Below are 24162 nucleotides of genomic sequence, written 5' to 3' on the forward strand. Positions count from 1 at the left end.
CCAGTTTTAAGTTGTTGGGGTTTTTTTTTAATGAGATGAGAAGTGAAAATAAGATTAATTAAAAATTGTGAATCCAAGATAATGCTTAACATTAGAAGTGTTGTATTATTTATAATGTTTTTTTGGGGGGAGTTTTGCCTTGGATAAAAATATTAGAATCACTGTCAGTATTTGCCTGTTTTGAGAAATACATGGCTACAGTTTTGAATAAATTAAGATGTTAATGAGATAGTTAGCATTCGGGCACCTTGTTCCTTAAAAGGAATGCCACTATGTATGGTAGGCCTGAGAAGTAACGATGAGAAAGCATAGTGACCTCTTTCTGGGCGTCGGTGGCCTGGCTGCCCCGCTCCAGCAGCTCCGTGTGAAGGTTCTGGTAGTGGGAGGCTCTCTGGGCCATGGAGCTCTGCAGGGAGGAGATCTCCTCCTGGGCTCTGCTCAGACGCTCCTGCAGACGTTCCTTCTGGCTCTGCTGTTTGAGCCGCTCAGCCTCCTTCACCTGCAGGACCCGCAGCAGCTGCTGGTAGCCCTCACCTGCAAGCAGTAGCACATGGTATGTTATCCAGCAAACCACCTACTGTACATGCTGGTGTCCCTTTGGAATACTGGGATGTAACTTTATCTCTTTTATCATTATTCATTATTTATTGTTAGCAGGTAATTTGTATGTACAAATAACTCTAAATTTGCCCTGTTGGATCATGTGACTTAAACAAGTTCTCCATCCATCCCAAACTTTTTCTTTTAGCCATTTATCCATCTAGTCAACATCTAAATAAAGATCATAGAGCACATAAAACCCAAACAGTCTGTCATTGAACTAAAACAAAACGAAACAAAAAAACTAGAGGTCCACCAACAAATTGGCTCTGATTTCCTTAATATTCTAAACTGGAGCTGGAAGAAATTTTAAATCTAAACAACAACCACTAAAAATAAGAAATACAACAAAAGAAAACATTTCCAAACGAATGGATCAAGTGATACTTAACTGTGAAATCCATTTTATTTAATTCCGCAAATATTTTTGTCGTTATATTTCCCAACTTTTAAGACAGGTCAGGCTAGTTAGAGATCGTTGATCGGCCGGAAAACTGCAATTGTTGCACCAGTAAAAATGACCAAAGTAGTTTTCTTTTAGAACAGAATATATAAAGTGAGGAAGTTCTGACTATAGTATTCCTGTTTCACCCTTAAAACTAATGCTTAGCTAATTCAGGGTATGCATGAAAAAAACTTCATGAAGTTAATGATAATTTCATCTTTTATAACCTCAGTGCTATAACCTCAATGAACATTCTACAAAATTCTACTTTTAAGCTAAGCTAATCTATTCAGCATGGGAATAAAATCCTATGCATGCATTTAACATAACAGCTCATGATACAGTTATTGGCATCTCTGATAGTCCATCTAAAATAAGTATAGGAAAGGTAGGGATGCACCATATGGAATCAACATCAGTATTGACCGGCATTAGTCCATTTTTAACAGGCTGGTATCGGTCCAATACAAAAAACTGGGCTGATTTTAATAACCAATATTAATTTTTCATTTGGTTATGTCATAATTATTTGCTCATGTGATGCTGATGCATTGTAGGATTGAGGTGTGTTTGATATAAGGTTTGATATAGATGGTGAAAACACACAACAATATTAATGTTGGATATTTATATTGGCACACATTTTTAAATTCTAAACGCAAGGATTTTGTAAAATTAGGTTATTGTAATCAAAGATTCTAGGAATTTCTAATTACCAACGATAACGCTCTATTTCACAGTCTAAGGAAGAGTGTGGAAGTTTGATTCCATAAAACATGATATATCGTTCAAAGTTATTCATTAAGATGAGCGACGGGTCAACTGCTCCTAAAACGGGAACAGATTCATGAAACAGTTTGTCTACTGCTGTAAAACGGAGGAATTGATGCAACGGCATCAGAAAAAGAAGCTCTGAAGCTCAGCCTTACAGCTGATGAAGAATCAGGAGCCTACCTGGCTTCAGATTCAGCAGATGTGCAGCTCCTGAATAGTCCACTGGGGGCAGCATGCATGGACTGGAGCAGGTTGGTCCTGCAGGAGCCTTCAGAAATGAAAAAGCAAAAAAAGAAGCCTGAAGCTCTCTCCCTTCAACAGGATCAGCGATCAAACACACAAAAGGGTTTGTTCTTTTTAAGCTGACTCCAGAATCACAGACACCAGATTGTATGTGTGGAAACAAAACCCAGCTTGTGGGTGGGAGTGGAAAGCTGGCCCACCTCCTGCAGGTGCAGCAGAGCCAGGACGGCCTCCAGGGCGGACAGCTCAGCCTGGGTCTGGGTCGCCTTCTGCTCCTGGTCACGGGTCAGCGTCCGCAGCTCCTCCACCTCCCTGCGCAGGGAGGCCGCCTCCTTGCACTCGGCCCCCCGCTCTGAGAGCTGCTGCTCCAGCTGGGAGGCTCTGCGCGCCGCCTGCTCCAGCTGGGCCTGGAGGAGAGCCGCAGCCGCTCCGCCCTGCCTCAGCTCCTCCTGCAGCTGGCTGCATGGAAAACAAAACGCCGCCGGTGAAGCACATGCTGGGAGAAAGCAGCGTCAACAGCTTTCTTTATGTTTCTACTCAACAGAAGGCTCTCAGTACCTAACCGTGTGGCTCTGCTCAGCTCGCTCTCTTTCCAGCACAGAAAACTTCACCTCCAACTCCTGCTTTTCTCTGTTAGACTCCATCAGACTCTCCTTCAGCGTCGTCTCACTCTCCACCACCTCCAAAATGACAAAACATGTCTGGTGTCAACAAGCAAGAAAAAGTTTTTAGTTGTCATAAAATGAGACAATTTTGAGTAAATATGCACCTTTTGGAGTTTCAAGGAAAACGTGTCTTTGTAATCGTCGAAAGCTTCTTTGAGTTTCTCTGCATTTTGCAGAGCTTGGTTCCTCTGCTGCTCAGCTCTGAGACGAGAGGCGAGTTTAGATCAGGGGTTCCAAAACATGTAACCCCAAAGAGGATTAACTCACACAAAATGACACAAAATATTTAAAGCAATATCAACTTTTACAATATCGTTTATCCTCTATTGATTAATAATTACATTTAGTTAGCAGAAATGCTGCCCGATAGCTTTGACCATAAATTTTGTGGCGAAAAATTGTATTGCCAGATGATACCATTTTTTCATCACAATCCACTCTTGATTATAAGACGACGTGTAATATTTAATATTAATCACATCAAAATATATTTTATTCTGACAATTCTTATGGTTCTTTGCAGCAGGCTGCTGGACGGTGCCGTGGTGGGTTATTTTTTTCTTGTCAGAAACTTCAATTTCTTGCTTGCTAATCTGGCAGAAGAAGCAAAGTAGCTTGACTGGCAGCCAATCAGACAATGAGCATTAGAAATAATGTTTAAATCAATTATTTTAACTTATATTTTGTACTTAAAAAAAATTAAATAAAAGAAAACAAAAATGATGACGAAAAATTTAAGATTAAAAAATTTATGGAGCTAAATTGTTTTCCTCTAATCTTCTCTTCAACTTTCTGAGGCGCTCACAGCGCACCCTGTCGGCCCCCGAGGGGCCGCGACCCACATTTTGAAAAACACTGCCTGAGCTCAACAAAACACAATCAGGATTGTAAGTAATCCCTCGTTTACGTCCAGGTGGAAGCAGGTCTAAAACCACCACCTCTTTCCTGTCACTGTTCTGCTCTCCAGTTCCTCTCTCAGCGTCCTCAGTTCCTCGGTAACCGTGGCGACCACAGCCTCACTGTGAGCGGCAGCTTCCTGGCAGGACTCCGCCCTCAGCTCTTCTGCCCTATAAAACATGGACGATGCAAACTGCAGAGTTTAAACTGAGCAAGTCAGACATTAATGAATAAATCTGACAGATTATTTCTTTTACTATTGCGGCGTTTAGAAAATAAAAATAATTCTGGTAATTCTAGCTGACCTAAAACGATGTGCATGTGTCTTTGTATTCAGTATATGTAAACATCTGATTTCCAATGTATAAGAGATTTTTTTTTATTACAAATCAGAAAACATCTTCTGAAAACTAGCATTTTATAAGTGAAACGAAGCCTTTTCCAAACTCAAGGCTCATGGGCCAAAATTGGCCCATCATAGCCATTTCTGTGGCCCTCAAGAGTCTAGACTTTATTTGGTAAGTCAAATCAAATCAGTTCTGATTTGAATAGTGTCAAATTTTATCATTGTAGAAAACATGATAAAATTATATTTAAAGGGTACTCATCAAATGCAGAAAAAGCATAGTGACAATAGACAATAAATTCAATTCCTGTAGTTTGATCGACACATTCTGACACAACTGCCAAGGGACATTCTCAAAGATTTGTGAATGTCCCTTCATGGCCCTTGTTGCTCAAAATGAAGATGAGTTTGACCCCCTGCATTAGAACAGTGAGCTTACTTCAGTTCCTCAGTCTGAGCCTCCAGCTCAGCTTCCAGCTGATGGATGTGTTCGCTCATGGCCGCCATGCTGCTGCTAACCATGACCCTGGAGAGGCTGTGATGGACCTGCCAACGAAAACACTAATGTATCATTGTAACCATGGAACTGAAGTACACTTCTCTTTTCTTTTACGCGTGTGTCTGTGTGAGGGGGGTTAGATGGCCTGGATGCATGTCCAACCTGCAGATCGGAAGCTTCTGGTTCAAACTGCAGGGCGTCCAGGTTGCTGTGGAACCGCTCATCTGTGATCAGGCAGGCGTTCTCCTGGCGAACGCAGCCGCCTTTCTTTCTCGCAGCAGCAGATGCCATCCCTACAGGCTGGACACACAGAGGCAGGAACATGGTATGGCTTGGCTTTAAAAAGGTCTTCAAGTTTTTATTTGTTTTAAAATATAAAAATAGATATAAAATTGTGGTTCTTAAAAAAATTATAATACATTTCCCATGTTTTATCAAACATAAAAGATGACAAAAACTTTAAATTTTCAGTTCCACAGATTTATTCAGGTGAACTAAAGGTAAAAAATGGCTTGTAGGCCCCTGGTCTTAAATATAAAATCTCAATAAAACAATATTTTGTCATAACTTTACAAAATCTGAAAAGCTTCAACATCAATATATAACTAGATACAAATCTTGAAAATGTTGTACATTTTCGTAAAATTTCTGCATCATCACAGTAATGTATTGAGACATAATTCTAGACTTTTGATCTTTATTCACCTTAGTTTCTGTCCCACACTCTGGTGGCAGAGCTCAGCTCCCTGGATCAGACTGCGCAGGCCGAACACATCTTTGTTGAATTTCTCCTCGATGTCAAACATCAGAACAGAACCGCCTGACTGTCGTTCCTCAGCTTAAATAACGACCAGTCTTACTAAAGTTAACTTTATCTAGCTTTTTGTGTGTCTACATGTCTAAAGTTGAAATAAAAAGAGATCTCTCTTTGCAATTTTAAACGAACACTGTGCTGCTAATAAACGACGCTAACATGAATGTAAACAGAGGAACTCTTTACACCAACAGGTGGTTAGCTAGTAAACATTAGCCTTGTTTTTTGTTATAAAAGCAGTTAATTAAACACCATATATAATTTCTGCTTCATCTGAACTATTACCTTAGATGACCGGAGGATAAGAAGCTAAAAACATTTGTTTCTTATTTCAATAAATCTCTCGGGTTACTGGAAATCGAGGCAGAACGGTTTGTAATTTTAGTCTCCGCCCACATGCCAACAACGTACTTTATAATTGGATAGCTAAGCCATTCTGTGAGATGATTGGTTGATATGCAACAGCGTCCGCGAACAACGGCGCGTGTGTTGGGGTCGAGTCGTTTTCCTTTCGCCGTCACACAGTTATACACAGATGTTGGGGAGGAGTGAAAGGTTTATTTTGAGGGAGTATTCCTTAACAGTACACCGGCCAGAGGCAGCAGAGTGTGGCTCATGTTTTCAGCTTTGTGACAGAACCACAGCTCCACCATTACTTCTACTCAGGTCTGTTTACATACAATTACACATGCTGTGTACGCTTGTCTGACACTGGGATTGTCATAATCACTTATAAAATCAGTTTCACTCACTACTGTTGCACATACATTGTAGCTCATCATCTTAAATATATGCACTTGTATATTCTGCAAATTTCTATTTATTTTTTTGTTGCATTTTCACAAGGTTATTTTTATATTCTCTATTTTATACCTAAACTTTACATTTCCGGGCACCCAGTGTGGGCAGTAAAGTAAGAATTTCAATGTTCAGGGAAATGCATTTCGTTACTGTGCATATGACAATAAAAGCATTTTATCTGTAACACCAAACAAGAATCAATAGCAGAAAAAAAATCTACGGATTGGTAGAAATGATTTGGGTTTTAATTACAAATGGGATCTTTTTTTAAGAAAAATTAACAGGTAATAAAAAAGATTTATTACATTCAATAAGCATTTTTGCAGTAACAACGCAAATATGTCTATCAGCCACATTGGGTGCACCCATTGTTCTTCTCTCCAGGTGACAAATGGCTCACACCCAAGGAGGGGAGTCCCACTGCTCTCTCTAAATTTTATGTTCTTAAAATCATACTTCTAAAAACTAATCACTTGTTTTTCCAGAAGATAGAATAAGATATTAAAATCAAAATATTGTTGCTTTTGACAGAAAACATTTCTCAACGTGGACATGATACAGAAACCTCTCAAAGCGAGGTCAATATCATGATCTTTTAGATTTCAAAAGCAAATCCAATGCCTTAAATCCCATCCATCCATCCATTTTATTGCACCCTTGTCCCTTGGTGGGGTCGGGGGGTGCTGGTGCCTCGCTGGCTGATGTTCTGGGCGAGGTACACCCTGGGCAGGTCGCCAGTCTGTCGCAGGGCAACACAGAGACACACAAGACAAACAACCATGCACACACACACTCACACCTAGGGGCAATTTGGAGAGGCCAATTAACCTGACAGTCATGTTTTTGGACTGTGGGAGGAAACCGGAGTACCCGGAGAAAACCCACCATGCACAGGGAGAACATGCAAACTCCATGCAGAAAGACCAGGGCTGGGAATTGAACCCAGAACCTTCTTGCTGCAAGGCAACAGCTCTACCAACTGCGCCACTGTGCAGCCCCGCCTTAAATCCCAGAAATGCAAAATACAATAACAAAAGTATTCAGAATGAGGTTCTGGGATGCTTAGCTGCAATGCGGACAGCGGCCATTTTCAAGGACATTAAATAAAGCACTTTGTTACTGTTATTTTTGGCTAATGAGATAAAGCACATTTGTACCTAAAACTCGTCTTTGTCTTCCAAGAAGAGACGGTGATACAATGACAGCATTGACTAGATTTACATACAGAAAATTTTAATTTTTCACTTGAAGCCCCAAGTAAAAGTCTCTCAATCTGCCAAGTGCACACCTATTGATAAAACTCAAATGTTCAAACAGAAAAAAATAATAAAATGTTTACATTTAGTTTCCATCTGTCGATTTACAAATGACAAATGACATTTACAGTCATGGATCTTAATTTTATTAGAAAAAAATCATATACAGTTAATATCAGTAATAAAAAAAAATCATGTTTAGCAAAACAGCTTGAAATACCAACTTTTATTCATCCCTAAACGAAACAAAAAAAACCTGCTTCACTAGTAACATGTCAACCAGTAAAAAGACAAAGACGACGTTACAGGGACGTTCTTTGGCTTAAAAAACCTGTAGCAAGTCAGTAATGGAAACATGTCGGCATTAAATAAACTCACTGTGTCCCCAACAAGGAGACGTGCAAGTGCTGTTTAAACGAGCAGAAACATCTCAAAAGAGAGAACAGTTCTAACTAAAGGTTTTCTTCTTGCAATGACGTACAGCAATTTCTTCAGTGAGGCAGATTCTTCTTTCAAGCCCAATTTAAAACAAGCAGTAAACATAAAAAAAACAATAAGCTTATATATGTGTAATAATGACAAAACGCTATGAGAAATCAACATGGACAACAGAAATATCGTGATCAATCGCAAAATCGGCTTAGTTACACCGGCTGGGCTGTGTGAGTGAAGTTTGGTGGTATGTCCTGAGTGGGCTGCCCAAAATGTAACAAAAAAAATATACATTTTTGTTTATGGAAGAATATTTGTTCATTTATGCAACTTTAATTGCATAAGCAGCAGGAGAAAGTTACAAACTGATTAAATCACATTCCTAGCATAATGAATTTTTACTAGACCAAACTCAGGTCTGTTCAACTGAAGTCCTAATTTCAATCAGAACTCTTCAAAAAGAACTGCACATTTTTATTCAGTAGAAAATGTATAAAAATATTGAATAAAAAATACTGCCTTGTCTGAGAAGCTCTTGCTTGTTCAAATGAGATGATTTTCTAACAAAACACAGCGTGTGCAAGTAAAAAAAAAAATCAACCGAAATCTCCGTTGGTAAACAATAGACCACTATAAAAATATGACAATCATGCTTGTGGTATAGCTTTATATAAAATAAACATTTGCAGCAGCGCGTTCGTTCTCTGAGTTCCTCCTGATCTGCTCACAAATAATGGAAACTAGGGCTGGCATGAGACACCAAGAGGTACGAGACGGGAGAGAAAGAGCGCACAGTTGGAGAAAAAACAAAAAACTAAACATTTAAAATGAGTTAAAGGAAAAAATGAAATGTTAAAATTATTGATGGTTGAATCAATGAATGAAAATAGAGACTTTTTTCCCCCTTTTACTACTTGTTGAAGAACAAGCAAGTATATTTAGGGGGAGAAACAAACAAAAAAAAAACATGATGCATGAAATATTAGTCAAAGCTTACAGGTAGAGTGGAGAGAGGAATTATTTGCCCCTGAATAACTGCAGCAGGAAGGAAGAAGTTCATATCAAACTGCTCTGAAGGATCCAGTGATCCAGCTTCTCTGGTGCTGCTTCACTGTTAAAGAACATACCCCGTGTGTGTGTGTGTGTGTGTGTTTGCATGCATGCATGATGATCAGGGCATATAACCACCTAACGCTCTGAATACACACTGTCAGCTCTTTGTTACAACTGGTTGAGCCATCGAGCTACGAGGCAGTGACTCCTTCCCACTCCACCAGGTACTGCACCTTGCCGTCCATGGTGACCCGCCGGGCCAGGACTTTATACCTCTCCCCGCATGCCAGGCGGCCCGCCACCCCGAAGTAGTTGCTGATGGAGCTCTTGAGGTGGGAAAGCTGGGTGTTGGGGTCCATGCCGTGGACTATGTCTGTGGGGTGGAGCCCCGGCAGGGAGCCGTACGTCTCCGTGTTCGAGACGCTTGCATCTGGGAGCCGAGGAGGAGGGGGCAGTTCCGGTCGGGGGGGCTTCGGGGTTCGCCGCGGTCGCCCGCGTTTCCGTTTTAAAGGTGGAGAGGCGAAAGGCATGTTGAAGGCAGCTGTTGCAGTCTTGTTGGAAGTGTACAGGCTGAAGGAGCACAAGAAAATTATTTATTTTTTTTATTTGATGAGACATTAGCAAAAACTACACTGAAAACTGGAACAATAAGAGTTTAGAACCACTAACAGACTTTCTGAGGTTTATCCGGACACATTACAGGCTCTCTCCATTTCTTCTGTTTTATGGCCCTGAGAGTTTTCTTTTCTGCCTCTCCATCTTTAGGTCTCAGTCTTCATGTGACGACATGGTTTAAATGAAAACAAGACTGTTCTGTAAGCGCCTTTAAGGCTCCAACAGGCTTCATCTGAAGTGCAGAAATCTGCTTTCGTTGATGTAGACGCGTGGCAAAAACTACATCACTTAGTTCGCAAAGAGCCAAACTAAACACCAGGCCCTGGTTGGACTGTTTCTCCAGAGCTCTGTGCAAAGTGTTGTGTGATTGGTCAGAAGATTGTTGCCATGTTTCATGCAGAACTGCTCTCAGAAAGCAATGTTGACATTTTTCTTCCATTATTTAATTTTTGTATCTGCATGGAAACTTTTGAGAAACATTTATTTGACATTGTGAGGAATTATGTACATTTGCGTGCGTGTGTGTTGTGTGAGGGACAGAAAGAGAGGTGAAGGTGTCATGCCTGTTATTGATCATTTTTACACTTGCACAAAACAACTGTTAAATTCAGAAAAATAACTAGAAATTACACTGGGTTAAAAAAAAACATTTTTTGGAAGTTGTCTTTGTTTTTTTCAACTGAATTAGGACTATTTTGCACCTCTGAATCCAAAAATGACATAAATTAATATCTCAATCAGGTCAGGTTTTTATTCCAATTGGATTAGATCTTCTGACTAAATTGATGACATTTTTGTGACATCAGTTCATTTCCAATCCAAAAAAATGTTTGTAAAATGTAACTAAATGCTACAAACTTGGATTTCCTTAAATTGAATAGCAAACACTGATAATGGTAAGTACATGTGAATTGAACATCACGTCTTCATTGTGTAAAATTCTCCGTCTCTTTTCTGTCCTGATGGAATCTCTCCTCCTGCTCATCACTCATTGATCCCAGATTCTCCAGATGTGAGAACAAGTCCTGCATTTTGATGCTCATGTTGCTCCATAGTTCAGAAAGTTGATCTAATGGAGCAAAACCAATATGATCTTTGGATTCAGCTCATCAAAATGACCCTAAAACAGTTGAAAAAGCCCAGACAACGCTTTGGCAGTTGACCAGTGTTTTTTCCATCATTGTTTTGGCGCCCCCTATAGAGTGGCGCTCCTATGTGTCAAATATGATCCATCCACTTTTTGTGCCATTGTGTCAGCAGGGCTCTACTGAGATAAATGCTTGTCTGTTACAATTAAAAGCACCATGCTGCCTTAAATCCTTCAATTCTCATTACTCCAAGTTTTCTTCCTGTCTGTTTCTGTCGCCGTTCTGCTGGTGACCCAGAAACAGTCGAGGAGAGCAGCGGCTTAGCGCCGATGATAAATGATGGAATGATCCCAATGCTTTCTTCACAAACATCTTATCTGAAAGTCTTGAAAAAGTATTTCCACCCCTTGAACTTTGCCACGTTCTGTTCCTAACACGTGAAAACCACCAACTTCAAAGTGATTAAATGACTTTTTATATATAAAACAACAATACAGGGGAAGAAAATGATAAATGATTTTTGAAGTCAAAGACCTGACTTCAAATCCACCCATTGGCATTTAAAACATGATCTGCTACTTTGTTTTCAGCCATCACATAAAATCCATAGGAGTTTGTGGCTGTAATGTGACAATATGAACAGAAGTTAAAGAGGTACCGTATTTTCCGCACTATAAGGCGCACCGGATTATAAGGCGCACCTTTAATGAATGGCCTTTTTTAAAACTTTTTTCATATATAAGGCGCACCGCGTTATAAGGTGCATAGAATAGACGCTTCAGTTTGGGTTGCCAATTTGTGCCATACTCTATTATTACACATCTACATTTGTAAAGAAGTGGTCCCCGAGTACTTTATATAGTAGTCTGCCCCAGTCATTGTTTCACTCACGGTGTTGGTGTTGCGATATTGTGCCAAACTGCTTTCTGGGTAACACAGACCAACCGACACGCTGCCGCCGCAGTCTCTGTCTCTTTTCCCCCGCCCTCCCTCCCCCCGTCTTTAAATGCATTATCAAACTTTATTAATTAACAAACCAGCGTTCTGACAACTATCCCAGCATGCACCGCGCACTTCTTCTTCTATGGGGGAAAATGAAGTTGGCGGCTGCTTACCATAGTTGCTAGACTTGTTGCGGCTCAATATTGGTCCATATATAAGGCGCACTGGATTATAAGGCGCACTGTCGGCTTTTGAGGAAATTGAAGGCTTTTAGGTGCGCCTTATAGTGCGGAAAATACGGTAATTATTTCTGTAAGACAGTATTCCTGCTGTGACTGCAAACAATGGGTGGACAGCACTCAGCACTGTGCAGCATGGTAACCTCTGAGGCCTAACAGAAAATCTGGATTTATGGCGAGATTAAATGAAACACACATTGGAACTGGTTTTACTAACTAGCTGACTTTTAACTAACTGGTTGTGCTGGAATTTATTTAGCGACATCAAAGTGAAGGACAAATCCAAACCACACTCCTCAAACCATGCACCACTTCACTTTTTTGTGCTACATTTTGCTGGTCTATCACAGAAAACCCCATAAAATGAGAATATTTATTTTATAGTTCTTTTGCGTATTTCAGTCTCTGCCGGGAAGATCCGAGCTTAATAAAATGCCAACCTGGACTGTCTAGAAGTGATTGTTGAGGTAGTTTCTGAGCTGCTGAGGGCATCGATGGATTCCACATCAGAAGACGGAGATAACAGCAAAGGTTTGCTACTTCTGGTGCTGCAGAGACAGAAAAACAATTAGAGGAAAAAATGTGTGAAAAGCAGAGAAAAGCTGTTTTATGATAATTTAGCAAACAAGAGTTTCAATAAAACCTGGAAATAAACACTTGGATTAAATTAGATTATTCCACTTTCTGTCAACATTTCTTTAAATAAGAAATGCATTTAAAATCCAGCATGAAAGACTTTGTTCACGCCATAAATCATTTAAAAAAACATGCCATCCCACAGTTACTTCTCGTCATTTTCTTTGCCTGTCTCATTAGCAGTAACATCCGCTTGCTGATCACACGATTCATGTAATGTGAAACAAGAGTCTCCATTGCATTTTGGTGAAATACACCAGTTTCGATACAGCAAAAAAACCACCTCATTATAGCCCAAAAACTTGATAAACACAAGTTTATTTTATTTTATTTTTTTTCGTTTTTCCATTTCCGCAAATTTTTTTCTGTGATTCCAATTTGTGCAATTATACGGTCAGTGGAAACGCAGTTAGTGCAGTGGACGACTTCAAGTCCCTCTCTTCTAAGTTTCTTCAGTTTGTAGAGGCTGAACCTTTAGTTTAAACTCCTTAGAGTCTGTAGCAGCTTTTCACACAAAAAGTCCAACAGTCGTTTATTGAGCCGTAACAGGAACCTGCTTTTTTTCAGTCATTCAAGCATCACATTCAGGCTTCAGCTGAGGGACTGGAGGCCGATCTTCAATAGAGAGCAATCTGAACACCAATTATCGAGTTATGAAACAGCTTCTCTTTGGATTTGGGTTTGGACTTTGACTAGGCCATTCTTCTTTTTAACCGATTCAAATTTCCCCTTCAACTAACCTTATCCCTGCTGCAGAAAAGCGCCGTCACAGCATGATGCTGTGCTGTTTACACTACACACAGACTCGTTGACAACAACGCCACTAATGTGTCCGGTTTCAACACCAAAAAACGCACAAACATTTCCCAAACAAAGAACAGAACAAGACAAGCAGTCGATCACTTACTTAACAGAGGTCAAATTATCCAGTGCAGGGGGGTCCGGCTTTCTGGTTTCCTGATAAAGTGGAGAGAAATTCATCAGCGTTTACAGGAAGGAGTCATGTTTTCTTCATATATGAACGTTTGAGCTCAACATAAAACCATCTGTTGATCTCAGCAGAAAGCAGTAAGCCAGCTCAGGCTCACTAATGCATACATGATAACAGAAACACACACACACACACACACACCAGGGATGGCTCGTTGGACCGTTGTGGTTTAGCCAGTGTCTCCAGACAGCGAGCTTCTTGCTTCCTCTTTTTCTTTTTTTTCTTCTTCTTCTTCTTTTCGATGCCATTGGTTAACGCAACAGGGATCCTGCAGTGACATCACCAACATTTCAGATGCCGTTATGACAGCTGTGCATAAAGTCAGAATGACTGTTCAAGGATGAAACAGTGAAGGGACATAAAACGAAGAACTTTTTTATGATTTACACATTCTTGAATAAAAAAACAACAACTTGTTCAGTCGGGAATATGGCTTGGCAGTAAGAAAGTATGAAGTTTATGAAAATATTATAGCTTCTCATAGTCTAAAAACGTCTTTTTACAATGCTAAAGAAAGCACCAGCGCAACCATAGTTGTCTTTACATGCATGTAGCGCATTAGCCTCCATCACCTGGCTAACTCTAAGCTGCAAAATTTATCACTTTGCTACAAGAAAAAGAAATTCAAGTGCCTGCAAAAAGTACCTGGAAACAACCAAATTTAGTGGAAATTTTCATTTAAATTTTACATTGGTCCAAGGATGAAAATCTAAATAATAAATATGAAAGAGAAAATATACATAATGGTAGGAAATGTTGAACTATTTTTAGCAGAAGTGGAGGTAAGTGTTGCTTTTCTGTTTTCCGTAAAAGCACCCAAGATTGTTGAAGTTTGATCTAATTTTTGTGGAAGTATCAAGACACTGTGGTGAGAATCTCATACTGGCCACGCCTCCTTAAAAATTATATATTAAATAATTAGTTTCACAGAACATGAATGCCCGCAGACGAATGAAAGGTTTTCCATCTTACTTCATGTCAGAGAAGCTTTTGGCGGGCTTGCATCCTTTTATGGTGATCTCGTGGAAAGGCTCCCCCATCACCGTGTATGTGGGTTCAGTACAGTTGGGAGGAGCAGGCGGGAAAAAGATTCTTAGGCGAAACAAGTGCTTCTTCTTCTTCACCTCCTTCCCTGACATGAACCTGGGAAAGGTGGGAGAAGCGAAGAAGTTAGGAATGGGATTATTGTTGAACAAAAAATTACAAGTTTGTTTTAAAGTTAAAAAGACGTCAGGAGAAAACATACGTGTAGCTGTTGTCGTTTAAGGCTTCCAGAACTTTTTCATACCTCTCAGATCTTGGTGTGTTGGCCAGCTGTGGATGACAGATGAAAGGCAAAATCAGATGTTCTTAGTATCTGATCAGTAGAACTAAACAGAGGTAAACCAAAGATTTCAGAAGCCATACATTTAATTTAGGGAGATTATTTCCAGTTATGCCCACCAACATCTGCAGCGCAACTTTTATAACATTAATTATTAATCTAAAATTTTGATAGATTTTGCTCTAACAAAACTCTGTTAGATTTTGCTTTAGCTAAAGGATATCTCAAGACAGAAACCTGACTGTCTGATTGACTTTATTAAATCAAGATTTTAAGACATCTGGTCTCAAAATACAGTAACATCACTCCACTTCAACTCAATTTAGTTTATTTATATTGCGCCAATTAACAACGCATGTCTCATTGCACTTTACAACAACAAATAAAGTGAAAAACATGTTCTCAATGATATGAAGTTAGAAAGTAAAACAGGAGAATGAGCAGACAATGTCTCCCTCTCCAGTTTTTCACAGCTTCATGCGTCTCTTACCTTCCCCAGCTGCAGGAGCTCCCAGTTGTCATTAATGTAAGGCATTAGCTGCATCTGAGAATCAAAATACCTCTTCTTCTGTATCACACTCAGGTTGTACAGGCACAGATGAACAATATCCTTCCTACAATATTAGAGGAAAAAAACATGTTGAGCATTGATTTGATTAAAGTTTATACATGATGCAGGTCAATTTCCTCTACTACTAATGTCATTTCAGGGTTGTCGTTTTTTTTTTTAGCTATCTGAATGATGTGTGGAATTTCAATAGAAAATTCCATAGTAGAGGATGCTGTAATACCTTTACTATCCTAGTAGGTGGAGATAATGTTGACTGAAACTGCACAAGCATTTAAGAAAAGCATTGATAAAGCAGTGCTAGGCTAAAACAGATCCCCAGTAAACAGTTGAAGCCGGTGTTTTCGTTCACACCATTTACAGTTTCCTGTCAGTTATTTCCTTCTTAGGTTTAGTGAAAGGTAAAATCAGGACAATGTGGGACAGCTATGGTAAAAAAAAAAAATAAGACAAAAAGAGGAAAGAAAACAACTGATTGTCAAAATGAGCTCCCTGTTAAGAAAATATATTATTTCTTATATTTACTTTGTTTTTATGTCAGTTATTTATTTGAATGCAACAGCTCTGTATAGAAAGAATTGTTAACTTTTATTAAAAGTGACAGATTTTTGACCAAATAAACTTTAATAAGAGATTAGTCTTAGCTTCAGAAGTAAACTTGAGTACCGGTAGTTAGCATTAGCATCTTTATTTTATCCATCTGGAAATTAGTTTTTTTATTTCATTCAACTAAATTGATTAATGATTACTAGTCATATGAATGAATATTTATTCTCAATTATGATCATACTGTTTTTCCCAAGATTTTTATTCTAATCAACAATTTTAAATGTACTAAATAAATCATATATATATATACACATAATCTACTTGTTTCTTTAAATATGGAACAGAATTCATTCAAACACAAGACGAGAGATTATCTCTGGATCTTCTTTCTGAATTTTGATGTAGTTATTGTCAAAGTTGTCGCTATGTGCTAGCATAGTGCAGGTCAATTTCTGACTGGAATCCTAAATGATCATGTAGATACAGATTTTCTTTCCTCCCCAAAAAATGGAAAAAAAGGAAAAACAATTTTTTAAAAAGTGGCAAGCTCAGTGTAGCTTTTATAGTACACTGAAAATACCAGGACGTATGCATTTGATCACAGTCAGGAAAAGAACGGCATTTTACGGTATAAATCTGTGACAGCAGATGTAAAGGCAACCTTATTATTAGACTCCAGTTTATCTACAGCCTAACATTCACGTACCAGTCGAGAGGCAGCCGGTCGAGGAACTCTGGTCCGCCGCTGCAGACTGAACAGACGAAGATGAAAAACCTGAATACGAGAAAACGCCTCATCATTGACATGAACCGCACTGGATCGTTACAATCATCCAGCATCTTCAGGAGGAAAGTATCACCTTAATATTTAGCAGACGATTTCTTTACATTCAATTTCACATTATATTTTACATTATTGGTATGCAAGCCTATATATCCTCCGTCTTCCTCAAAAATTATCCTAAAATGATTTGGTACCTTATTATAGAGCTAAATTCTAATTATTGTGTTTTGCAACAAAATTCATGACTCATAAATATTAAGATGTGAATAATTTAGTAAGATCTTTAAATCAGAATATAACAAACAATCTAAACCATGTCACATACTTTAGACTTTAGTGTTAAGTGTTTGCACCTATCTCCATTGAGCAGTGGAGCCTGTAAGCAATGTAGGCAATCCTCATGGAACCACTGCCGACACCTGTTACACTGCAGCATCTTCAGGTACCAGCTACCAATAAGCACACACACACGCACACACACACACAACATATGATTTGTGGAACATATTTGGCAAAATTCTTTAGCATGTTTGCAGAGTGGCATGCGCTACTCACTCCCCCGGTCCTCCGCAGTAGCAGTAGCATTGCTGGATGTTCGTCTTGTGGCCCTGATCCCACACTAGTTCCTCTGGAGCGTATGGGAAGGAGAGATGAAATTCCATATGCTGCTCCTGATGTTCTTGCTTTGGAAAGAGCTTAGCAGATGCCTCCTTCTTGAGAATGCTCCCCTTCTGCATGTAGAAAAAAAAATACATCTAAACATGAAGTCAAGTACAAAATTAAAACCTTCAGAGAACACAGTAAACAGCAATACCTATTTCTAGTTGAAAATACAATCTGGGGGTCATATTGGACTACATCTGTTTAAAGAAATAAAAGGACTAAATCTGTTCTAAAATCCTACCTCAGAGAAAGAAGCAAGTTCACATTCTGAGCACAGCCACTTGTCATCAGAGTCGATCACGGCGGCATCAATGATGGGCGAGTGGCACATCTGATGGTAGCCTGGATGACAAACACATTTAAATAACTCCATACGTCTGTCGAAATACGTTTCACTTTTACGAAATACGCTCACCTTTCACCACGCACCGGCCTCTACTGTCTCTTCTCGTTTCTACACATGAATCTGTTCAGATACAGGCAAAAACTGAAAGCATACCTTGACCACATTTGTCACAAATGACGATCTCGTTGGGTTCATCTGAGGTCTCATCCTGACATATGGAGCACACGATGTCGTCATCGTCATCAGCCTTGTCTTCTTCGTCCCCTGAAAAGGAAAGAAATGGTCAACATAAGGAAATGATTTACAAAAAAAAGGGCAAAAACAAACCAAGCACCACGGATATTTACTGATTATGAAGCGGTTATAAAAATAATTCACTGGGGATTGTAACTGAACTCCCTACAACAGGGAGGTTCCCTAACTTTTCCATGTCATGGCCCCCAAACGGCGTTAGCTTCCAGCTGGGACGCCCTCTGCAAACCCAGACAAAACTACAAGAAACTAGGACTAAAACTAATGATTATTTTAGTAACTAATTCATCAGTTGATTATTCTGACGATTCATCAGATTAAAAAAAAATGCCACGTCCCATGTATAAACACTAAAACTTTTTTTTATTCAATATGATAAATAAATTAAAAGATGCAAATAAATAAATAAATAAATAAATAAATAAATAAATAAATAAGAAAAACATTTTATTGCCTATAATGTATTAGCAGCATTCCTTTAATGAATTTGGACCGGGTGAAGATAAAACTGGATCACTTGAGGAAATTTGGCTAAAGCATATTTACAGACCAAGGTCTTTTATGTTAAATGCAAAATGTGTCTGTTTTGTAATTTTTTTACTACTCTGAATATGTTGGGGTTTTTTTTTTTTTTGATTGAATGGCATTTCTTGAGTCTGTATACTCCAGCTAATGACTAATCGATTACTATATTAATTGTGATTATTTCCATAATCAATTAATCGTTTCTGCTTTAAAAGAAACAGTGTTTTCTCACTTTTATTCACTTTCAGTATTACATTTATTTACCATGATATTTACAGCATTTTAAATATGATTTTGGTTTTCTGCCCATCAGATTGTTGAACAGGACTGATTGAAGCATAATTAAAAGCTTTAATCGGTTACGGTCAAAACTGAAATATAAGTTTCTATATTGGATTTGTACATGTGACTACAGGTGTCAAGTCTCACCAGTCATGAACCTCACTGCACGTCACTGAGCTGAAGTTGTAGCTTACAGTAAATAATGGGGATTAGCTCTCTGTCTAATGCCTTGTAAGGCTTAACAGTGAGGGAAAGTTGGAGAGACAGAAAGGGGGAAAAATGTCTGAACTGTAAGTATAAAAAAAAACAGTACTTTTTGAAAGCTGCTATGTGGGCAGCTGTTGAAATGTTGTAAAAAAATTATATAAAGAAATCTTTAATGCTGATTTTACATGTTCAAAATCAAACCTTAAAAATATCATCTTTAGTGGAAGGTGGGAGGTAGGTCTGTCAGAGTAACAAATTTTACTGGACGATACATTGTCCCAGCAGTTATTGTGATAAGTGATAATATTGTTTCAAGAAATATAATGGTAATGGCATAACAATGTGAAAACACATTCTCAAAGTTCAATAAACTTTAAATTGTAATGAACACTCAACACTGGAACTGGAAGACATTTTAAATATCCAAAATAAATAAACAAAATATCAGAAACAATGAATAATATGAATTATGAAGTCTCCTTTTAAAAAAAAAACTAAATTGTCTTTTAAAAAATGACTAGTGGAGAGAGAATCTATAAAAACAAAAAAATTATGCTAATAGAGATTATTGAGCTCGTCTTGATTTATTATGCGATTAATTGATTTATTGCTTATTGCAAATGGCCTAGTGGGAATGAGCGGCAAAGATATGGACTTGTAAAATGTATTTGGGTATCCAAATATTTACTTAATTCCTAAAATACCACCCAAAAAAGCCCATTATGAATGACTGCTAAACCTGCATTTCTAACAAGAGTTTAGAGCAAATTAGGTTACCATTCATAATATCTTTTGCTCCCGATTTTGTTTCTATAATACATCGTAAACAGACTCAAGCACGTCATCAGGCAAGAACATCGTTTCAACTGCCGAGTCGTGACAGAAGAGGACAGACTTAAGTTTCTCTGCTTATCTTTCTTGAGAGGATTTTTCTCTCATTAAGAGAGATTACTGCTACAGCACTGATACAGCGGACCGTTAACTGTAAGGAAAGAGAGGAACTAAAGACATATGATAGATTTGTAGTGTCACCCTCTGTACTATAATCTATTAAAATGAGCGGAAATGGAAAAATGTAACTTTTATGCATCTTGTTTTGTAAAATAAAGATTCAGAGTCATCTTCAATGTTTCATCTACTGCTTGGAAAACAGTAATTACCAGAGGTGTGCCGATCGATCAGTCACCAATCATAATCGGCCAATTTTTGTGAAAAAGTGCATGATCTGTGATCGGCGATCATTGGCTCTTGTTGCCGATACCGATCACCTGCATCTCATTTCGCAGCCTGCCTGTGCAGCTGGTCTCCTCTTTCCTTCACACTGCGCAAACGCGCAGCAACAAATCTTAAGCGATGTGGAACTATAACGCACTGAGTGAATGAGGAAGTTTGCTTGTTGCGGCAGAAAATTGAAGCACGTCAAAATGCATCAACACAACGAAGCTAATACGACATAAAGAAAATGCCATACTTGACGGAGTTTGGCTACATCGAGTCTCACTGCAGTAAAAAAGACATATGGAGGATCAGATAGCAGGTAAAGCAGCGCACAGCTACAAACACTCACCCGGATTAGCATGACGGTCACAAAGCTAAACAAATAACCTGCAAAATAATTTAACTCTTCGAGCTGCGATGTAAGACGCTGGTTCTGCTCTCGCTGTTGAACCGCTGCTACGCGCTACAGGTAGTAATATTTGACAGACGGAGCGCCGCTTCTGCTCCACCTGGTAGTGACTCTCACACCGAACCTCGGTTTAAAGCTGCAGCATCTAACCTAAAAATAATACATTTTACATGCGTATTAAAACTTTCGCTGTCCTAACATGAGACAGATAATCTCTGAAAAAATAATCGATCTCCTCCCTGCTCTGCATAATTACTCCGCTCAGTAAGAAACAGCCAATCATAACTAGCAGTAATCAGCTAGCCGCCATGCTATCAGGAAGTTTTTATTCTGTAACTCTGGATTGTTTATTGTAATGGATCCTGTATTTGCCTTTGAATGTTAAGTTATATACTTGAATTTTTTGGCAATGTTGAGAAGTTTTATTTTGGCTCTTTGCGTTATTTAACCTCTTCAGAGCCTTCATATGTTTTCAGTCTGTTAAAGATAGTATTATCAATAGTACAATTTGCAGAATGCCTGTTTTGTTTAGTTTTCTTCTTGGAAAAAGTTAACAAGTTTTTGTCTAATTTAAGGTGAATTCATGGTTCCTTTTTCCACATAATGTAACCGGTAGTGTTTATGATAAAAAAATAATAATAATAATTATGTGATCGTATCGGTGATTGGCCCTCGTGGGTGATCGGTATTGGCAGGAAAAAACCTGATCGGCACATCTCTAGTAATTACATTCAAATATAACATCAGGACCTGATAACATTGGTGGTCAACTTCTGAGTTCATCAGCAGAACAGTAGGCTTCATTCATTTCATATTTCTGTTGACCCTTTGTCAGCAGAGGGAAACAAAAGGTTGGAGGATTTTTCTACAGTCATTGCAGTGGGCAGATGTATTTTCCAGGAACATAGTGCCATTTTATAGCACAATCAAGTAACTATGTTATCTTCAGTTGTTATAAATTGTTACATCAAATATAGCTTAAAAGAAATTTGACTTTGTAATTTAACACCTTGGAACACCTTTAAAAGCTCCTGCTCTTTCTGAAACTCTGCCTTCAGAAAGTCGTCACTCCTCTATTAAACCCTTTAACATCGTTTCTACTGATGTTGCCCTGAGAAGTAGCTCCTATATTGAGCTTCTATAAGGTTGCCTTTACATCTGCTGTCACAGATTTATACCGTAAAATGCCGTTCTTTTCCTGACTGTGATCAAATGCATACGTCCTGGTATTTTCAGTGTACTATAAAAGCTACACTGAGCTTGCCACTTTTTAAAAAATTGTTTTTCCTTTTTTTCCATTTTTTGGGGAGGAAAGAAAATCTGTATCTACATGATCATTTAGGATTCCAGTCAGAAATTGACCTGCACTATGCTAGCACATAGCGACAACTTTGACAATAACTACATCAAAATTCAGAAAGAAGATCCAGAGATAATCTCTCGTCTTGTGTTTGAATGAATTCTGTTCCACATTTAAAGAAACAAGTAGATTATGTGTGTATATATATATATATATGATTTATTTAGTACATTTAAAATTATTGATTAGAATAAAAATCTTGGGAAAAACAGTATGATCATAATTGAGAATAAATATTCATTCATATGACTAGTAATCATTAATCAATTTAGTTGAATGAAATAAAAAAACTAATTTCCAGATGGATAAAATAAAGATGCTAATGCTAATGCACAGCTCCACCAGGTATTTGCTAATTACGGCTGACTGGTCTGAAGGAGCTGAATGGGGGAGTTGCAGGAGAGGGCTCCTCTGGGGAGGCAGCACTAGGTCCACCCAGGTGTTTTACAAACGTTAATGGTTGCCACTGGAGATTAAAGGATTTCTCAAGCATGCATGAAAGAATTAAAGCAACAATCCAGTGATGTTTATGATGAGGGAACTACATTATAACATGATATAAAACTTAAAAAAATTTCATTTTAAATAATTCTGTCCCTATAATATCAGTCTTTGTGTTTCATTTTAATTTTCTGCGAGCCAACTCTCCTTCAAAGACACAGAAATAAATGAACCAAAATGCAGACCCTGAAACTGGGAGAGCTCACCTGTTTGAATATCGCTCCAAAGAACCCAAGACTTCGATCTGTCCTCAAAAACCACAAAGCAACGCTGCTTGTCCCGATCTATCTGGAAAAAGAAAAAAAAAGAGAGATTAGCACATTTCTGGCAGACACAAGAAGAAGGAAAAATAAAAAAATCTTTGTTTTTTTGTAAGACATTCCAAGCAGCACCTCCATCACACCAACCTTTGTGACTGTCCCCAAATAAAACAAGCCATCAGACCACCTGGCCAACACATCCTGCCCCTCTGTAAACCTGGCAGACATGTCGTCCTCCCCATACTCCCCCCTAGCAGAGAGGCCACAGGGTGACAGGGACACAGTCTGCTGCTGCTGCTCGGGGTGAGCTCTATGGCGGAGAGAAGGATGATCCACAACCCCCAAGTCTCTGAAAACAGGAAGCAAAACACAATAGAAGACATGCTTACACTTATACTCAGAATTCATTCTAAACCATATAGTAGTGCTGAAAGGGGTTAAGTTACTGTAAATGTATGCACACAAGATTTATTTGAAAAAAGCTGAAAAAAAGGCTATGCAGTTATCAGCACTGCAAAGGTGCCCAAAATGTGGAAGCAGGTTGGTTTGGGGACACGTACAAATATGAAGTCCTGAGAATATGTTGTGGGATTTTGAAAATAGAAGGGTGCATTATTTTGCTTACAAAGCAAAGAGGAAAGCCAGTCTTCCTTCAGTGAGCACATGCAACTGGTGATTAGGATCATAATTAGCGCTAATTGGCAATTAAATATACGCTTGGGCGCTGATTATATCAATAAGATAATTAAGACCAAAATTAAAATTTAAAATGTTTCTTTAACCACTTATTTTTAATCTGTTTGACTACAAATATGTTTTTTGTATTTTTATTTTCTGCTTAAATGATTTATATTTTTAAAAGGACAGTTTTCCTTTCTTGAGCCGCTTCCCTTCAGTCCTTTGTCTCTATAACGACTGAACAAAAAAAGCAGCCACCAGAGAGTGTAAAAGGCAAATCTAGCACTTATTCTGCATGACGGAAGCCATAATGTCTTTCCTATGGAAATCCAGGTAATGTTGATAGTACGAACAGCCGACATGCAAAGCAATTCCCCCGGCCAGGTCACTGACCGTCGGACCCACACCCCCCCTTAAGCAGCGAGAGGAAAACATGACAACAATACCTCATTCGGTCACCTCGGCTGTTACAAATGCCTCGCGAGACGAAAAAGCTGAAAAGGCGCGAGGCTGTTTCCCCGCTGCTGCCGTGGCTAATATGTATATCTAGTGTGTGCCCCGAAAATCCACAGCGCTCGAGCTTTCCTTAGAAAATAACAAACGGTTCATTTTCCCCCAGCACGTTCGCCATTTTGGTTTCCCGCTGATGAACGGGGAGTGCATTGTGGGAAGCGTTGCTGCTAGTGGGCTGCTGCCTGCACCATTTTCAAACATTTGAAATTGTAGGCAGGGCACCTATGAAGTACTGCATATCCGCCTTTGAAGGAACAGTAACAATGACTTTATCTTTACAACCTCAAGTTTTATTGCTTTTTTTATTATTATTAATTAATTAATGTAGAAATACTAACAATTTATTAGATTTTTTTATGTGCCAACGTATATTCTCAAATGGAATAT

At 38.7% G+C, this 24162-nt stretch overlaps 2 protein-coding genes across 7 annotated transcripts in view; both read right to left on the reverse strand.

Moving 5' to 3' along the window:
* The window catches only part of ccdc18 (coiled-coil domain containing 18), a 28594-nt gene extending 22893 nt beyond the window's left edge, over positions 1–5701 (reverse strand). For 2 of the 6 annotated variants that reach the window (XM_008433372.3, XM_081598763.1), the window contains exons 1-9: positions 5175–5701; positions 4632–4769; positions 4410–4516; positions 3666–3794; positions 2832–2928; positions 2621–2742; positions 2263–2521; positions 2000–2087; positions 317–534 (exon numbers count right to left, since the gene is read on the reverse strand). In XM_008433372.3, coding sequence (XP_008431594.2) covers positions 317–534; positions 2000–2087; positions 2263–2521; positions 2621–2742; positions 2832–2928; positions 3666–3794; positions 4410–4516; positions 4632–4760 — 1149 coding nt within the window. In that variant the 5' untranslated portion in view covers positions 4761–4769; positions 5175–5701. The remainder of the gene's footprint in view (positions 1–316; positions 535–1999; positions 2088–2262; positions 2522–2620; positions 2743–2831; positions 2929–3665; positions 3795–4409; positions 4517–4631; positions 4770–5174) is intronic. The other 4 variants (XM_008433373.3, XM_081598762.1, XM_008433374.3 and 1 more) reach the window with 4 other exon arrangements.
* A 1768-nt stretch (positions 5702–7469) lies between these two features.
* mtf2 (metal response element binding transcription factor 2) lies at positions 7470–23978 on the reverse strand. The gene is made up of 15 exons (XM_008433370.3): positions 23709–23978; positions 22732–22933; positions 22531–22612; positions 17724–17834; positions 17466–17566; positions 17117–17292; positions 16915–17010; positions 16484–16552; positions 15151–15274; positions 14583–14650; positions 14309–14479; positions 13478–13604; positions 13253–13302; positions 12150–12257; positions 7470–9395 (listed from the first exon to the last, which is right to left on the reverse strand). The coding sequence occupies exons 1-15, from the start codon at positions 23711–23713 to the stop codon at positions 9017–9019; spliced, it is 1869 nt and encodes a 622-aa protein (XP_008431592.2). The 5' UTR covers positions 23714–23978; the 3' UTR covers positions 7470–9016.
* Positions 23979–24162: the final 184 nt, after the last annotated feature.

The sequence above is a fragment of the Poecilia reticulata genome, chromosome 17 (assembly GCF_904066995.2).
Source record: "Poecilia reticulata chromosome 17, P_reticulata-male-v2, whole genome shotgun sequence".
Taxonomy (NCBI): Eukaryota; Metazoa; Chordata; class Actinopteri; order Cyprinodontiformes; family Poeciliidae; genus Poecilia; species Poecilia reticulata.